General features: G+C 40.8%; 1 protein-coding gene across 3 annotated transcripts in view; it reads left to right on the forward strand.

Moving 5' to 3' along the window:
• Positions 1-16,806, forward strand: part of dennd4a (DENN/MADD domain containing 4A) — a 21,349-nt gene continuing 4,543 nt past the window's right edge. Inside the window, exons 1-22 of one of the 3 annotated variants that reach the window (XM_026175838.1) lie at positions 1-32; positions 164-205; positions 4,684-5,015; positions 5,178-5,424; positions 5,530-5,599; positions 5,724-5,893; positions 6,684-6,922; positions 7,044-7,110; positions 7,203-7,261; positions 7,374-7,518; positions 7,639-7,814; positions 8,068-8,168; positions 8,903-9,121; positions 9,587-9,732; positions 10,194-10,214; positions 11,545-11,678; positions 12,010-12,142; positions 12,339-12,545; positions 12,648-12,776; positions 12,884-13,028; positions 14,414-14,536; positions 15,989-16,096. In XM_026175838.1, the coding sequence (XP_026031623.1) occupies positions 4,705-5,015; positions 5,178-5,424; positions 5,530-5,599; positions 5,724-5,893; positions 6,684-6,922; positions 7,044-7,110; positions 7,203-7,261; positions 7,374-7,518; positions 7,639-7,814; positions 8,068-8,168; positions 8,903-9,121; positions 9,587-9,732; positions 10,194-10,214; positions 11,545-11,678; positions 12,010-12,142; positions 12,339-12,545; positions 12,648-12,776; positions 12,884-13,028; positions 14,414-14,536; positions 15,989-16,096 (2,950 nt within the window). In that variant the 5' untranslated portion in view covers positions 1-32; positions 164-205; positions 4,684-4,704. Of the gene's footprint in view, positions 33-82; positions 206-4,683; positions 5,016-5,177; positions 5,425-5,529; positions 5,600-5,723; positions 5,894-6,683; positions 6,923-7,043; positions 7,111-7,202; positions 7,262-7,373; positions 7,519-7,638; positions 7,815-8,067; positions 8,169-8,902; positions 9,122-9,586; positions 9,733-10,193; positions 10,215-11,544; positions 11,679-12,009; positions 12,143-12,338; positions 12,546-12,647; positions 12,777-12,883; positions 13,029-14,413; positions 14,537-15,988; positions 16,097-16,806 lie in introns of those variants that run through there. The other 2 variants (XM_026175837.1, XM_026175840.1) reach the window with 2 other exon arrangements.

A 16,806-nucleotide genomic window follows, 5' to 3' on the forward strand; every position in this document is an offset into this window, starting at 1 on the left:
AAGCGCTGCTCGGGAATACACCATTTATTCTGGTCGGTCCAACCCTCTGTGAATGATTTTTTATTATTTTATACATTATAATATATGTGTAGGTAATTTATTTAAATCTGAACTGTAAGAAATAAACATTTATCATCAACGGGGACCTGGGTTTTATTTTCAGCGTGTACTCATATTCGACTGATCATCTTTCATTCGTCGTGATGTGAGTAGATTCTTCTTTTGTCGAATATCTTTAAAAAAAAAAAAAAATACAAGCGACGCTCGCACACGTAGTTTCTGTGCTTATAGTAATTTTTGTGTTATTATTATTTTTTTTATATTATATGTCTGAGATCCCATTTTTGTAGCTTTATGTTTGTGTGTGTTATACACTGAAGGCTAATTTTAATGTTGGATTGCTGCTTGGAACAATTAACGGCAAACATGTCATATCACTGTCCAAGAGCTTCATGCAATGCAAGCTCAGATTAATTCTTTGCGGTGAGCATCGGTTTCTGTGTGAGATTTTCTGTGTATACACTGCGCCCATTGGTTACAATGAAGTCATATGGAGGCTTATTCCATTGCCTCCCGTGTCGGTGCTCCATAAGATGGCCTCTTTAGATGTGGGCATATGAGAAACCCCCTTTATTTTTATGGTCGCTGTAGCCAGTTGTTTTTTTTTTAATCTATTTATTTAATTTTAACCATTTACTTTATGGTTAACCCAGTAGTCCTTTTGCACGTGCGGTTCAAGCTTAATGTACAAAGCCCTTCAGCGTTCTCCTATTTTCAGCACCACCTTATCTCCTTCATCTTTCTGCTCTGTTTATCTTGGGCGTGTGTGGTTTCCTCATCAAGCGGCCAGGGCTCCCCCCTGTCCAGCATAAGGAGTGCAAATGGCTGATGAGGGTGAGGGTTGTCTTCATGGCTTCATGGGGAACAGATGCTTAGTGAAATGTTGTGGTGGTTCCCTCCCTGTTCACACTGCCCATCCTCCCTGCCCCCCTGCTGTTAACACAGCCCTCTAATCCCTCCACAGCCCTACTCGGACTGTCCAGCAGCCACTGCCTCTGTCTTTTGGGCCATAATTACAACAACACACAAGCAGAAGTCAGAAAGAGGGAGGATCGATTTTTCAAAGTTTAATGTCTGCCTTCTGAAAAAACAACAACAAAAAACAAAACAAAACAGAAAAAAAAACATGTTATTGGCAAGAAATATCAAAAGAGACTGGGGATAAATAATCGGTCATGTTGCTTCTGATGAAATATAAGTTCATTCTAATTTCCGAAATTGGCTTTAATGCCTATCCAGCACTTAAAAATATATTTTGGTGCAAACAAAATCATGTTTGATATTTAGGGGTTTTGTCATCTGCAGAGCTTTGGCAGTTGGGACTTCTAAAATGTGAGGCAGTGCATTTTAGTTGAGAGCTATAATCAGAGTGTGCTGCATACAAATGCTACAAATGTAAAAGGAATGTTTAAAATGATGCAACAATTTTATAGGACTGATGCAAGTTTAAAAAACTCATCTTAGAACATGTTTTAGAACATAAGAAGATACACAGAAGGTGTGATGCTCTCAGATACCATGAAAAGAAAATATTAGGTTTGAGGATGCTTAAGAGGGAAATGTCAGGAACATTATGGCACAAGTGGTTAACAAATTACTGCAAAACGGACGGTTGACGGAGACTCACGCAAATAATAGTGGATGCGAATAGGGAAGTTGGTTTGCTTGCAGTAAGAGGAAATCCGCCGTGTCCTTATTTGTCCTGTTATTAAGAAATGCAGTGAATGAAGCGGTTGCAGTTTCTGTGGCGACTGTGACTTGCTCACTTCCAGTGTTTAGTAAACTCGAGACTGCCTAGAATAAGTGAGATAATACGAGAACATTTCAAAATTAAATTTCAGTCAAAATATTTGTGATGGAGTCAGTTTGATTTCTGTGTTGGGGGGGGGGGGGTTGTCACTAGAACATGCACTTAGTGATTGATGGGATGAACAATCACATACATGAAAGTGGATGATACAGGCCAGTAACCAATCTGTTTTACCATAGTCATCTCTGTGGTATTAAATATGATATCACACTGATAAAAAATAGAAAGCATTTCCAGATAAAAGGGAAACACTGTGGGCAGTCATGTTTACTAAGAGTGTTTGTTTCCTCGTCCACAATCACATGGAAAAAAAAAACATCAATTCACATAAACAGATAAAAGATATTATTGCGGCCGATTCTCCATCTGGTAAAACATGTTTCTCAGACACATCGGTCCAGGCAAAGACAAATAATCTACAGCATTCTGATTAAAGGAAACCAAAGACTGTGTATCATCACAGGAGTCAGAAATGTTCAACCTTCTGTTCTCTGCTCAGTTTTAATGTTGTTGCTATGGAGAGGATTAGATATAATTTTAGGCCTCTACTTCCTGTCGAGGGGGAGGAATAGACGCAGTAATGTCGTGGTGGTTGGAGCAGGAGATTACATCTATATTTAATCCAGAACCTTTTGAGTATTATATGACACATCTGTCTAGCTTTTAGCTGTCAGCATTTGTGTAATACCTACTGGCAGCAGGTATGTTGTGTAAGTGTTGTGCGCGATCAAAGAACAGGTGAATCAGCTGAACAGAATTATTGTGGCCTTCGGCTTGTTAGGTCATTAGGTAAAATGGATTCGGCACTGGATTACAAAGGATTTTGTGCCACATGAACAGCTGGCGATATGATAAAAGATGTGACACACAAATTTCTGCTTAGAAATTCTGGGGCAGGAAAGAAAGTGGTAAAAGAATCGCTTCTAGCTTTTCCAGCAGCATTATTTTGGGTCAAAGTCTGCAAACATTTCACCTGGTTTTAAACAGATTTCACCTGTAATTATATTTCATGACTTTGATTGTTCATTTGGTTAATGGGGAAGGACTTATTTTCTAAAATAGTTAGAACCTATTTAGAAAATAAGACCAAAATTAACTATCATATAGATGTTTAACAATGTAAATTATCTAACATAAGAAAAGAAGCCATCACATTCTGCCAGATAAGTAAGTAAGATTTACTTACTTATATGGAACCTTTAATTCATATAACACCTCCTTTAAGGACCACAAAGTGGTTCACAACTACAATAAAATTACAAATATTAAAACACAACAATAATGTCCACTAGTTTAAGTTTCTAAAAGCCGTTAGATAATGTGAATAGTTCATTGAAAAGTAGAACCGCAGAAGCAACATAAAAACAAGACCAGCTAAGCAATAAAATAAATATACATCAGTGTTTTTCAGAATAAAAAACTTTTTTGAGAACCTGAGTAAACCGTAGAGGAACAAATGCTACGTTGTAAAATGCATAAGTGGCAGTGTAATGAATGCATACATATTTTTCAATAAAATAAAATTGAGTATTGAAGGAGATCTGAAAAAACAAGAAACCTTTTTGCTCTTTACACGCCGAGTCATCACGCGTAACCATAGGGCTCAGCACAAATAACTGCGAAAAAACATCAACTACTGATGGAAAAACAATGTCGACTGGAAGACTGTCAGGATGGAGGAACCTGGTGGTGATGAGTCATCATTTCAAAAACAAGCTTATGAAACAGTGGACTGATCTTTGCTGATAAATTATTTTAAAAGGTCTTGTGATTGAAAGTGAAAGCCAGTCAGATACCAAATTCTAAATCTTGTTCAGTAAACAACTGAATCTCTGTCATCACTCAACATGCTGCAGTATCTTGCTTCTACAAATTATCTTTTTTCCATGCTCTTGTGTTAGGAGTTAGTTTTGCACTCTGAGCCTGTAAGCAGTGCTTAGCTGTCTGTACCATCACGCAGCCACAGGGAGGAACAACACACGGGACTATTAGATTTAAAGCCAGTAGAAGCCAAAGTCCTCAGTAGATGAGATATGGCCATAGCTCCTTGTGTGCCAAGGTTCCTAACAGTGACACATCCATCACAAAGGAGTGAGACAACTATTCTACCTCCCACATACGCCAGTGGGGACAATAATAGGCAGCTGTTTATCAGTTTGCTAGTGTGTGTGGACGAACTGCTGAGAGAGATAAACCAGGCTCTTCAACTGAACCACAATAAGCTGGCCCAGCACTTAGAGGGCTTCCAGGGTTCCATGCTTTGTGATAAAGCCATAACAAGCTAATTCACTGGCGCGCCCTCTATTCCTTTCATTTTCATGATGTTTTTGAGCCCAAAATAAATGCTGTCTGAATATTACAGCTGTAAAAGCCCAGAAAAAACTGCTTGCCGAGCAACAACGTATCCTCTCTTCACTTCTGAGTGCTCAGTTACAGTTCAATTCTAGTTTCCATATGCGCCTTTTTTCTTTTTTCTCTACAGAGGCATGTGTTCTGTTTTACATAACCAGCCATGGCATATAGCAAGGTCACTGGTTGCAAGCCCTCCCATATTTCTCGGTGAAATATGATGTTTTTGCAGCAAGGAATGTATTTTAAGTGCTTCCATGTGCTCTCATTATGTGCTATTTCTTTGGTATGATATGCAATTTAATGCACTGCAGGAGAAGTGTACATTTTACATGCTGCATTTTGCCTCTTTTTTCAAATCTAGTACAACAGCTAATACAGAGTAAGGACATTTAAGGGTTATCCAGTGTATAGAGTGCACTTTGTTGACCCCCCCATGCAACTTCCACTTTTTTATTTTGCAGCCAACAGTGTGGGAATGGGAAATGATGGAGGATAAAGGGCCTCGTGTAGCAGACTACTTTGTGGTTGCTGGCCTCACCGACTCATCCAAGCCTCTAGAGGAGGATCTACACTTTGATGATGCTGGTCCCAAATCTGTGAAACCCAAAGCCCCTATCACGGATGTCGCTGTCGTGATACGCTCTCTGGGAGAAGAGGTACCCCCAGGCTTCACCTGTGTTGAAACTACCCCCTCAGGCCTTTCTGCAGAGCTCAATGGAGCCAGTCTAAGGGGCCCACAGATATTCTTGTGCTTTAAGCGAGGCAGAGATAAGCCTCCACTGACAGATCTCGGGTAAGAAGTAATCCTCACTTACTGACCTTTTACTCACCCAGCAGCACTAATAACTCCTCCGCTTAGGGTCACTGTAATCTGCTTTAATGCACATGCTCCAGTCTGAAGTCTTGATCAGTTTTCAAAAATATAAAAAGTCACCAACACCGTCTGATATTTCAGGGTTCTGTATGAGTGGAAAGAGAAACTCAAACCCGGATGTCACATCGTTCAGACCACACCCTCAGGCCGCCCTGCAAACATCAGCAGCTCGTCCTCCCAACGCATCTACATCACCTACCGCCGTGCACCAAAGAGCCAGCCACACACCTCATTGGCTGTCACCGATGTCTGCGTTATCATCCCCGGCAAAGGGGAAACGCCCCCTCACACCTTCTGCAAGGTGGACAAGAACCTCAACAGCAGCATGGTGGGATAGAGCTCTGAAAAATAATCACTTAAACCTAGTTTGTCTGCCCACACAGCCCAGATTGTTGCTGCTATGTGATGAACTTTATCTTTCTCCGTATTTCAGTGGGGATCCTCGGTCTACCTTTGTTACAAGAAGTCTCTGGCTAAAGCAAACACAATCGCATACAAAGCAGGTAAACTGTGCAGAGTTTGTAGCAGTGAAAAGAAAAAGGAAGTTTAGTCATGGATTTGTGTCAGTCATTATCAGTATTCATATAAAGAATATGTTTAACATTTCTTGCATGTGTTTGTGTCCAGGTCTTTTGTGTAGGTACCCCGAAGAGGACTATGAGTCCTTTCCACTGCCAGAGTCAGTGCCTATGTTCTGCCTGCCCATGGGGGCAATGATCGAGTGCTGGCCTGCACACACCAAACACTCCCTGCCTGTTTTTTCCACATTTGTACTAACGGGAGCCTCTGGAGAAAAGGTAAAATCACCTTTGTACGTAGTTGCTTTTTTGTATTCTTTTCTTTTACTTGTTATTTTGTGTACTCACCTACTGAAGTGGCCAAAAAAACACTTCTCCATTCAGCTTACGGCCATTTCGGTGAGATCATCACCAATTAATGATTCCCCTACAATACCACACATACAAAATATCTCCCTTAATTGCTTCATTTCAGCTAGCATCTCTATCTTTAGCTCCACCTCTGTCTCTCACTGAGAATTAGGATCCCTTATGGATTAGACTGTTTATGAAGTGCAGCTGTATTTCTAAGAATACCAGACAATCTTAATCAACTTCTGAACTCTGACTGGAATCAAAAGTGGTCTAAAGGCTGTGTTTGGAATACCAAAAGCCTGTTAGCCTCTGAAAGCACTGCAGCATAAAAGATTTTTTTTGTATTGTGCGGCTGAGTGTAGCTCATCTTTTGAATAATGGATGGCTCATGCACCACTTGGGCTGATGTGCAAGTTTTAAATGCTGGATGCTTCAGTGTTTACTGCTTCTTGCCTGCAACCTCTAGTCTGCAGGCTAGTCTCATGGCACTTTAGGCTAGGAATGACTTGTGTATTTATTTGGGAGAAGGAACTTCAAAGGGCGGATTTATTATGTTGAAAATTCTCTTGTGAAGCCGCCACTACATGCTCAATGAATGTGTTTCTCAAGGGACTTGTGGCTACTGTTGGGTTTGCATTAGGATAACAAGCGTGCGCATCCTTTAGATGCATTGTGCATTCTTCACGCAATTATCTTGGGGGCCCTTTGTGTGCAGGTGTACGGAGCAGCTATCCAGTTCTATGAGCCTTACCCAGAGGAGAACCTGTCTGAGCGTCAGCGCTCACAGCTCGGCCTGCCAAGCTCTGATCTCAGACCTGACGAGACCAGAAATGTTTACAGCAACAAGAGCATCTGCTTACTCTCCCACTGGCCCTTCTTCCAGTCCTTCAGGAGCTTTCTCACCTTCCTCTACCGATACTCCATCTCTGGGCCACATTCCCTGCCTATTGAAAAGTTAGCAACTTTTACAGATTTTATCCCTTTCAAATCAGACACTTTAGCTCACAGCCTGATAAATCATACAAAAGTAAGAAGTGTTACAACTTTACTAACTGAATTGATTTTTTACTCACAGGCACATCTCTCACTTCATGCAAAATGTGCCGTTTCCCTCCACTCAGAGACCGCGCATCCTAGTCCAGGTGAGTTTATGAGAAATCACTTCAACTTTGTACGGGTGGGTTCTTTGTTAAATTTGCTCTAACTCACTAAATTTTGCTTGTGTCTTCCACAGCTGTCTCCACATGACAGCCTGATGCTGAGCCAACCTGTGTCCTCTCCGCTCCCACTCAGGTAAAGATAACAATAAATTTCAGAATTACAACATCTTGCATTTTTTGCAATCCTAATCTGAAAACTTGTGTTGTTGTTGTTTTTTAAATTGCCGTGTGTTTTTGTGTGGTAGTGGGGGAAGCCTCTCCACGTTGCTCCTGAATCTGGGCCCCAAAAATGCTGCCACTCTGCTCGTGTTGGCTGTCACAGAGCACAAGATCCTGGTTCATTCCCTGCGCCCCGCTGTACTCACCAGTGTAACCGAGGCCCTTGTGTCTGTAAGTATTGTCTTTTTTAATCCTCTTTTTTTCCTGACAGTAAAACGAAGGTCTTTCATGGGACCATAAAAATCTTTTGTATATATTGTTTATAGTAATTTTACTTATGATACTTTTCAGATGATTTTTCCCTTCCACTGGCCATGTCCATACATCCCTCTGTGCCCGCTGGCTCTGGCAGATGTTCTTAGTGCACCATGCCCTTTCATTGTGGGCATGGACTCCCGGTACTTTGATCTTTACGTCCCCCCGGCTGACATCACTTGTGTGGATCTGGACACCAACACCATCTCCCAGTAAGTGACCTCTTACTGCAGCCAGTCTGTGCTACTAGATGGCCACCTTCAAATCAACTCTTATGTAATGATAAGAGGTGGAATGTGAAGTATTTTTACTGTACAGAAAAAAAAACATGTTTGGATCCCACTGGTCTCCCACATCAATTCAAAAGGTATTCTGTGAGGATATCAGTGAATCCTCCCTCCCTCATATCTTTTTTGTTTCCTAACTGTCCTCCCGTGTAACAACAACCATCTGTTGTGCTTTCAGAAAAGATGACAAGAAGGCTCTTACGTGGAAAATCTTGCCCAGGAGAGCCTGCAAGCATCTTCTCAATAGTCTGAATAAGCTCTATCAGCAGCTCATTGAGGGTGAGTCCAGTCTGATGCTGTGTCATCCTCTAAGTGGTTTCATGAATAATTTTGGTTGCTTAGGCTACATGAGTCTGTTGAGTCAGCCTCTATGGGCAGCTTTACAGGAAAACTGACAGGATGCGCTCACTGTTCCATTAATAAAATAGTGCAATGATTAGTTCTTTTATAGAAGAGCATGTTGACCATGTATCATTCGCCATTTATGGTTTTTTAACTGATCCTCACCCTTCCTCTTATTCCATATATGGTATTCTTTCATTAGTGATTTATTCAGATTATTGTTTTTATTATTCTATTTCTATTTAATTTAAAAATCTTTTAAATTATGCAAAAATGAACTGTTATGTCCTGCCTCTTATAAAATCTAGATCTTCGCTGTGGTGTTTGAACAACATGACATCATGAATACTGGTCTAGACAGGAACAATTTGCTTGTGACATCATGCCAAGTGGTCTGTTTTTGCTAGCTTTATACCTGTTGGCAAGTTGGTCTCTGCATTTCTTTTAACTAGGTCTGCTGTGAAAATCAGAGTATTATACATAATTTGACTTTGACAGTCTCACTTTTACTCCAGTCTTGAGTGCTGTACTTAATACTTCTTTCCTTGTGGAAAAAGTGTGTGGTCTGTGGTAATAATAATACTGGTGTCTGGTTAAATAACCGGTTATTTGCTATCAGGTGGTTTACGCGCGTATGGATTGTTAAAACATCAGCTGTTGTGTGCCCTCAGGTGGTCATTTAAACCATGAAGATGTGCAGATGGATCACACAGTGACCGACTGTGAGCTTGAAAGTGGAAAAAGCCTGCACACACTAGAGCTCGAGATCCAGGAGGCCTTCCTGCGCTTCATGGCTGCCATCCTGCGAGGCTACCGTTCCTATCTGTTGCCCATCACCCAAGCCCCGTCCGAGAAAACCACTGATGCCAGCTCCCTCTTTGACATCCAAGGTATGTGTCACTCTCAGCCAGTAATATTCACCATACTAAGTCACGGCAAACCATGCTGACAGGTCATGGCTCCCCTCCCTCTGTGATTCAGTGCTGTAGTAAGTCCCGGGGTTAAGGTCTGAATGCTGCTAAGCTGGCCTCAAATCAGAGCTGTAATGACTGTTGTGATTTATGTTAAGCCTCGGTGGAAATTAGGGTTGGATGACAAGTCAGAGAGGCCACTGCGATTAATAGCACAATGTCCCTGCACATCTGTGTGCTATTATGTAAGAGGAGCAGTGGAGAACAAATTGTTTCATAACACAGCATTTATTTTGCGGAAATGTTGGTTACGGCTGCATCTTTACCCCATAAATATTTTGCAAGGGCTTGACAAGTAAATGCAATGATTTAGAATCATGAGACGGATATGAATTCCCCACTTTTTAAGATTTTCAATAAATAATTTCGTTTTCTTTTTTACAGGCTTCTTGAAGAGCAGAGACCGCTCCCATCAGAGGTTTTACTCCCTCATGACCAAGACTCAAATGTTCAGTCGTTTCATAGAAGAGTGCTCCTTTGTCAGTGATAAAGATGCCAGCCTGGCTTTCTTTGATGAGTGTGTTGATAAGGTGAGGTTTACAGCTAATCTTTATTATGGATTTTCAGTGTCAGAGATGATTCATCAAAATCATTCTGCTGCGTAGGAACAAACGCTCTTTGAGCGATATTTAGTCTGGCCTCTGACTGCTGGCAGAAATTCTCTAAAAAAGAAGCAGAAACATTTAGAGGAACAATTAATCACGCACTGTCCTCTAAATTAAGACCTTTTTTGGACTTTATTTAATTTTCAAAAAGAATGAAAAAGCAATTAACAGGAAGTAAAGGCAATAAACAAAAAGTAATTAACACTTCAGCACATCTCTTGGGCCTCTTTGTAAGATCAGCTCTAAGCTTTTCCATCAACTTTATTGTCTGCTTCTTTTTAAAGATGTTTTCTGTCTTCTTTTTGCTTCTTCTGCTGTTCTGATTATCTGCCTTCTTGTCATTTCTTTCTTCTCCTTTGCTTGACGTTACGGTCCCTGCCTATCAGTTATTTTCCAGTGGAGGAAAGGTAAGTTACTCAATCCTATGCTGCTGTTTAAATAAAATATTTTTAACATTTTCCCACATTGATCCCAATCAAAGGATTTAATAATGTACATTATATTTATGTGCACTTATTTTGAATAAATCAAGGTGGTGTAACAGAGGGCTAGAAAGAAAATGTCTTTAATGTGATGACATGCATTAGATGTCAGAAATCTGCGTTATCCTTTTTGTTGTTGTTGTTGTTGTTGTTGAAATCCCGTGGGATGTGCTGATTATTAGTTTGTGCTAATTCTTCGTAGACTTGACAGATTTTATGAACACAAACTGACAACTTGTTTTGTCACACCCTCGCACAAAAACACTAAAACATCCGCCTCCTCTGTTCGTGTGTGTACGTGTGTGTGTGTGCTAGTACACTTGTGCAATCAGGAAGTCACATTTACATCCTGCTTGAAGAGTTTGAACTGTATTAATGGTCATTGTGGTTATTATTGAGAAGTGGAAGCCTTGATTCATACAGCGTCATTGCTGCTGAGGTTGACAACAAATGCGTGATTGAGAAAGAGCTCTCGGGTGTAAGAGGAAGGGCAACAAACAGAGAAACACAGAGCAGAATTGAAGTGAGGGCAAACAGGTCAGTGAGGGTCCGGTGACTGAATCATCCACTCAACTGAGTGGAACAAACCCTGTAATCCAGTACACCGGGGAACTATTCAGCCGCTGCCATAATATTAACGTTTTTGTGAAACTCATGCCCGAGATAAGCTGGTAATCGATTCAGACAAGCCAAGTGAGTGCACATCAGCTCAGTAGGCTTTTTATAATGTCCCAGGAAACTATTCAGAGCTGATTTTCTTTAAAAAAGGAGCATGTATGCTTTTGCTCGGCTTCTCTTTGTTCCTGCTGTTGTTCTCAGAAAGGCATGCAGGCATGCAGGCAGGCTTTGAAAGCTTCTCTCCAGACAGCAGATAAGTCCATTTGGAGCTGAAGCAAATGTGGCAGTTAAGTATCAAGTAGTGCTGCCAAAGCTGTACAGTTAAATGGTTTCATGTCCCTAGAGTAACATGGCATCAATTTTGTCCAGGTCACTGCAGCCTAGATTAATTCGGTCTTGGAGAATTCACGGGATCAAGCATTCGGTAGTGCCCTGTAGTTAACTGGAATTGGAGCAAAAGCCATATTTCTGATGCAGGCCGGTTCATTACTGACATCTTTGTGTCCTCACTGACCCTGATATCTGGTCGGATCTGAATGCTTCCAGAAAGCTTTAGCACTTGTAGATTTGTGTTTAGAGAACAGCTAAAAGGAAAGATGAAGACAGCTGCTGAATTTGTGTTTCTCTTGCAAACCAGATGGACAGTGAGCGACCAGAGGACGCCAGACTGATCGAACTGGATGAATCGCACCGCAGCGAGCACACAGTCTACATCAACCCTCCAGAGCTGCCTCCGCCATCGCAGGGAGAGGAGCATCCTCTGTGCTATAGGTACCACACTGCAGATGAATCTCTAAATGAGAGAGGCAAGACAGGGGGTTTCTTTTTTTAAAACTCTGTCCTGTATGCTTGAGCAGCACACTGGGTGCTGCTCCCAAAGGACAGACTCATAAACTGCTTCCGTTGTTAGACTTTGTCACTGCCACAGGGCTGTGTGGTTATTTTGAGCTGTAACACATTACTTTTGGATTCTTATGTTGGTGCCTCAGGGAAGAACCAAACTGTTGTAGGAATAACTCAGCTTGCTAGCATTTATGAGCAATCCATGTCTATTTTTAGCTTATGTAACTGTATATAAGGGAGTATACATTTCTTTCTGCAGCTACTCTGCATTTCCTGTGCTAAATGCTGAGCTTCTGGAGCCTTTGGAGGGAGCAAGTCCTTCATCGGCAGGCATAGCCTCACGCCACAGCAGTCCAGCCAGCCCCACAGCCATCTTTAGACGCTCTAAACAGGTCCTTAAGAATCTTCATGTCAATTTGGTTTCTTTCATGAACAAAGATAAACCTAAATATGTTCAAATTAATGTCACATTTACTCCTGTGCCTATTCTCCATAATCATGTGTAAGGATATGAATGTGAATCCAAAATGCAAATCTGGTTGTTAATAGACAATGAATCACATTTACATCTGATCTTTTTCATCTTAGGAGATCAAATCAGCTCAAAGGATGGCCAAAACATATTCATCTATGCCTCAGATGTGGTCCAAGTGTCTGCTTCGCCACTGCTACGGCCTGTGGTTTATCTGCTTGCCAGGATTTGTTGGCAACTGCCACTCCAAGGTGCGAGCGCTGCGTACGGCTTATGATGTGCTGAGGAAAATGCAGGACAAAAAGCTGCAGGCTCCAGATGAGGTAGGAAACTGTTCTGGATAAGAAAACAATACAGATCTGCCGATATGATTCAGAAAAGACGACGCTGCACATTTTCAGTGTTAACGTGTTTTTTTCTCCAAGGTTTGTTACCGTGTGCTGCTGCAGCTGTGTGGACAGTACAGCCAGCCAGTCCTGGCTGTGAGGGTGCTGTTTGAGATGAAGAAAGCTGGAGTTCAACCCAATGCTATCACATATGGGTACTATAACAAGGTGTGTGCTATCGGTCGTTAACAATACAACTAAGAAAATGCAAGCAATTTGCATATTGGATTGAGATGGGAGCTTAAATCTTAAAATATGTTGTATTTCTTCTCCAGGCGGTATTAGAGAGCACCTGGCCATCGACCACCAGGGGAGGTTACTTTCTATGGGGAAAGCTGAGGAACGTGCTCCTCGGTGTGCTCCAGTTCAAGCAAGCAGGAAGGAAACAACGGAACTCCCAAAGAGATCCTCATCTTTCAGGTAAGAAAAAATTAAATTCCTGATTATGTGACTGTCTGTAACAACCCAATTACATATATTTTGGTGAAAAAACAAAACAAAACATACAGATATTTTTTTCATTCAACTACAGCACTTCCACAAACATCTGGCCAAACATTTTGTATAGAGCAGTAATTTTCTGTGAATGCTTTCCTGGGCGGTTACATAGATCACACACATCATATTTTTGCCTCTAGTGAAAACTACTTTTTCCTCTTGTAAATAAAAAGCATGGATCAATCTTGTCTTGTATTAGCGGTTCAGGCTGGAGGGTATGTTGGCAAACTGAGCCCATTAGTAACATCTAAATGTTATCTAAACACCACAGCTCACCTGAGTATTGGTGCTGACCATCTTCATCCTTTTATGATCACAGTGTAACAATTTTGTGATGGATGCTTCCAGCAGGATAACACGCTGTGTCATAAATCATCTCAAATTGCTTTCTTGAACATGACAGTGAGTTCACTGTATTCAAATGGCAGCCACAGTCACCAGATCTCCATCCAACAGAGCACTGTTGGGATCTAGTGGAATGGGAGATTCTTATCATGGATGTGTAGCCAACAAATCTGCAGAAACTGTGTGATACTATCATCTCAAATAACATCTCTGAAAAATGTTTCCTTAGAACTCCGATTAAGGCAGTTCTGTAGTCAAAAGTAGAACTAGTAGTGACTGCTTTACACTCGATCCCAGTGAGGCTTTAAGATGTTTTGGACTGCATCAAATTTACAGAAAATTACTCCTGACTTCATCAATGGTGTATTTTCTTCTTAGTTACTGTAATTGCTTTATGAATTCATGCGACATAGTCTGATCCTGGTTCCCTACCTTGCTTTTTTTGAAACCTTTTACACAAAGTGAAGAGGTTTTCCTCCCTGGCAGTCAAAGTATACAGATTCCTTTTGATCTCAGTCTCAAATTCCCACAACAACCCGCAGAGACCCTCATTACCATAATGACATATTGAGTGATAGGCTTTAATGAAAAAGTAATGCTTTACACCATTTGATACGACATTTTTCCCAGCTGCACATATTTTAACTTAACGTTTTAAACGTTTAAATTCCCAAAATAAAAACACGATCATATTAAGTGCATCTTCGGTCTTGAGCAAGATTCGTTCACTTTTCTTCACTTTGAGGTAAAATAGATAAATCTTATAGCGCTGGTTGATGCTGTGGCACTCAGAACATTCCTGCGTTTGCTGCAGATGATAATGATTGCAACACAGTTCAGTGAGGGTTTATACATCGCTCATATATAGTGTGAGTGCAGCTCTGGTTTCATAATCCTGTTGGTAGTCTGTCTTTTGTGAAGCCTCTCTCATCCCCTTTCTCTCTGCTCTTATCTCCCTTTAGACGGCAGCGATCTAGACACAGTCAGCCATGGCAGTTTGGACAGCGCTAATGACTCTGCTGAGCGCACCTCCATCGACACCGACTTCACTAAAATGGACTCCAGCGATGATGGATTTAGTACAGGTAGAGAGCTACTGCCCTATGTCGTTCTCATTCCATCTATTTTACGTGCAGCCTTTTACTTTCCCTCATATCTCTCTGATTTATGGGATGTGATTGAATTAACTGCCTTAAAAGTGGCAGAACATCATGAATCTCAAACCTTAATTATTCATCTGCACTGACTTTCTCTCAGTCATTTTACACAAACTAATACATGAAAGACTCCAGTATTAAGGTGTGATGAAAGGTTCACCGTTTTCACTGTTGGTTTTTCCCATACCTGATGTACTTGATTTATATCAGAGAGACGTTTTTGTTGTTTATTTTGATATTATGGAATTATGCCAGGTAATCAGAGCGAAAATCTCTTTAGTGGTTGTGTCGTGTCTTGTTTTTTCCTCTGTGGTTAGATGCTATGGATGGTGAGGTGCAAGGATCAAGGATAGTTTGATCCCTGATTATTTACTTAATGGTGTGAAAGCAATAGGGAATAAAGGGGATGTGTAGTCAAAGGCACTCTGCTAAATACATAGATATACAATATGTGTGCTGCATGTGCCGTATTATAGGTACCTTTCAGCATGTAAGCAAATAACAGGTGATACCTTTTGTTATTTATTTACATTTTATATCCTTTTTGTTCGGCTTGCCCGCCCTCGGCTGGTGGTAGGGTCCATTCAGGCATGGATAAGAGAAAGAAGGCGTAACGTAGATGGAGATGTGGTGGCAGTTTGTTGTGTAGCTGCTTTCTTACTCTTGCTTTTAAATATAACTTTTAAAACTTTCTGCTGCTTTTAAACCAGCCCAGTCAAAAGCATAAATAAATACATATAATAAATCTTTGAATTATGCATTAAAGGCAAATTGCATTCAAATTACATTTTAAGTGATTGGGGAAAATGCAAATGTAAAAGCCAAGAAACAAGCACTTACATAAAGTCTGCTCTGTAATATGTGGTGGTGGAGGTATGGGTGGGGTTGGGGAAAATTGTATTATGTTGGATAGCGTTAGGTAGGCATGTTTCTTTTGTAAGCTCACATCTTCGCAGCTAAGACAAGTACCAAAGCTGAAAAGACCAAAGCTTTTGCGCTAACAATATCATCTGGCACAACTTGTCTCATCAAACTACTGAAAGTGAACAAATTCTTTGAAAATACTCCAAGCACAGTGGAGAAGGTTTGTACTGTCTCCTGCTATTTGACCTTGTGAATTTAATGAAGTTTTTATAAAAATATTCTGTTCCTTTTCTGGTGCCCCTGCTTTTCTATTCTGGGTGTTTTGTGTGCTTCATGCTGAAGGGAATGTCACAAAGCGCTTGTAAGCAAAAACTCTCTGATCAGTTGTCTCATATAAAGCTTCCATGGAGACTAATAGGAACAAATTCTAATTCACTCGAGGAAGAAACAAAACACCAGTGAGAGGACATTTAAAAAGTAAGCGTCAGCGGAGTGATTTCTCCTTATCTTTTTCAGGTGAACAGTCAGACCAAGGCTATGATTCCTTGTCTAAGGAGGAAGAGAGATTGTGCAGCAGAGAGAGTGATGGCACAGCCCTGGTGGAAGACAAAGGAGTCAAGTCAAGTGAGTTATGGATTGCTTTTATGTCGTATCTTTGACACTGGGGGATTATTTCTGCAAAAAGTGACTCACAGCTCACTGCAAAATGGATGCTTTGCCTTTAAAAGCTGGTGGTATCACATCTGGCTGTGGGTGTAAAGTGGGTTTTTTTCTTGTCCATTTGCTGTTAAATTTAGGTGTTTCTCATTAAAAAAAAATACAATCTGCTGATGGATAAACGTGTTATGTAAGCAGATGACTTTTGCCTTGAATTTTGTTGCAAATCATGACATGCGGTGTCTGACTTTGTGTTGTTTTTCTAATTTTTCAGTCTTCATAATCAGTAGTCCTCTGTAATTGGTGTGGCATTTTATCAGAGCCTTAATAACTTATTACTTTTGGCTTAAAATGCAATACAGCTGTATTGTAAGATAAACACATATCCCTTAAGGAACCGCAGAGCTGCCAGTTTCCCTTCCTCCTCGTCCCTGCAGCAGCTTCATGTTGGCGTGAACAGTAGAACACCAGCAACAATTCATTCAAATCTAACAGGATTTTTTAGAATAATGCAAGAGCACAATAATGCCACAGATTTCAGTGGACTAGCCAAAAACGCACAAAAATGCCTTTTAGTGTTCATTCTCAATCTAAATGTTGTTCAAAACTGCAGCGTTTGATGTGGAGGTTCCATTCTTTCTCCCAGCGCCTCCAAATCAAAAGATGCTAACACAGCA

The sequence above is a fragment of the Astatotilapia calliptera genome, chromosome 7, assembly GCF_900246225.1.
Source record: "Astatotilapia calliptera chromosome 7, fAstCal1.2, whole genome shotgun sequence".
Classification (NCBI taxonomy): domain Eukaryota; kingdom Metazoa; phylum Chordata; class Actinopteri; order Cichliformes; family Cichlidae; genus Astatotilapia; species Astatotilapia calliptera.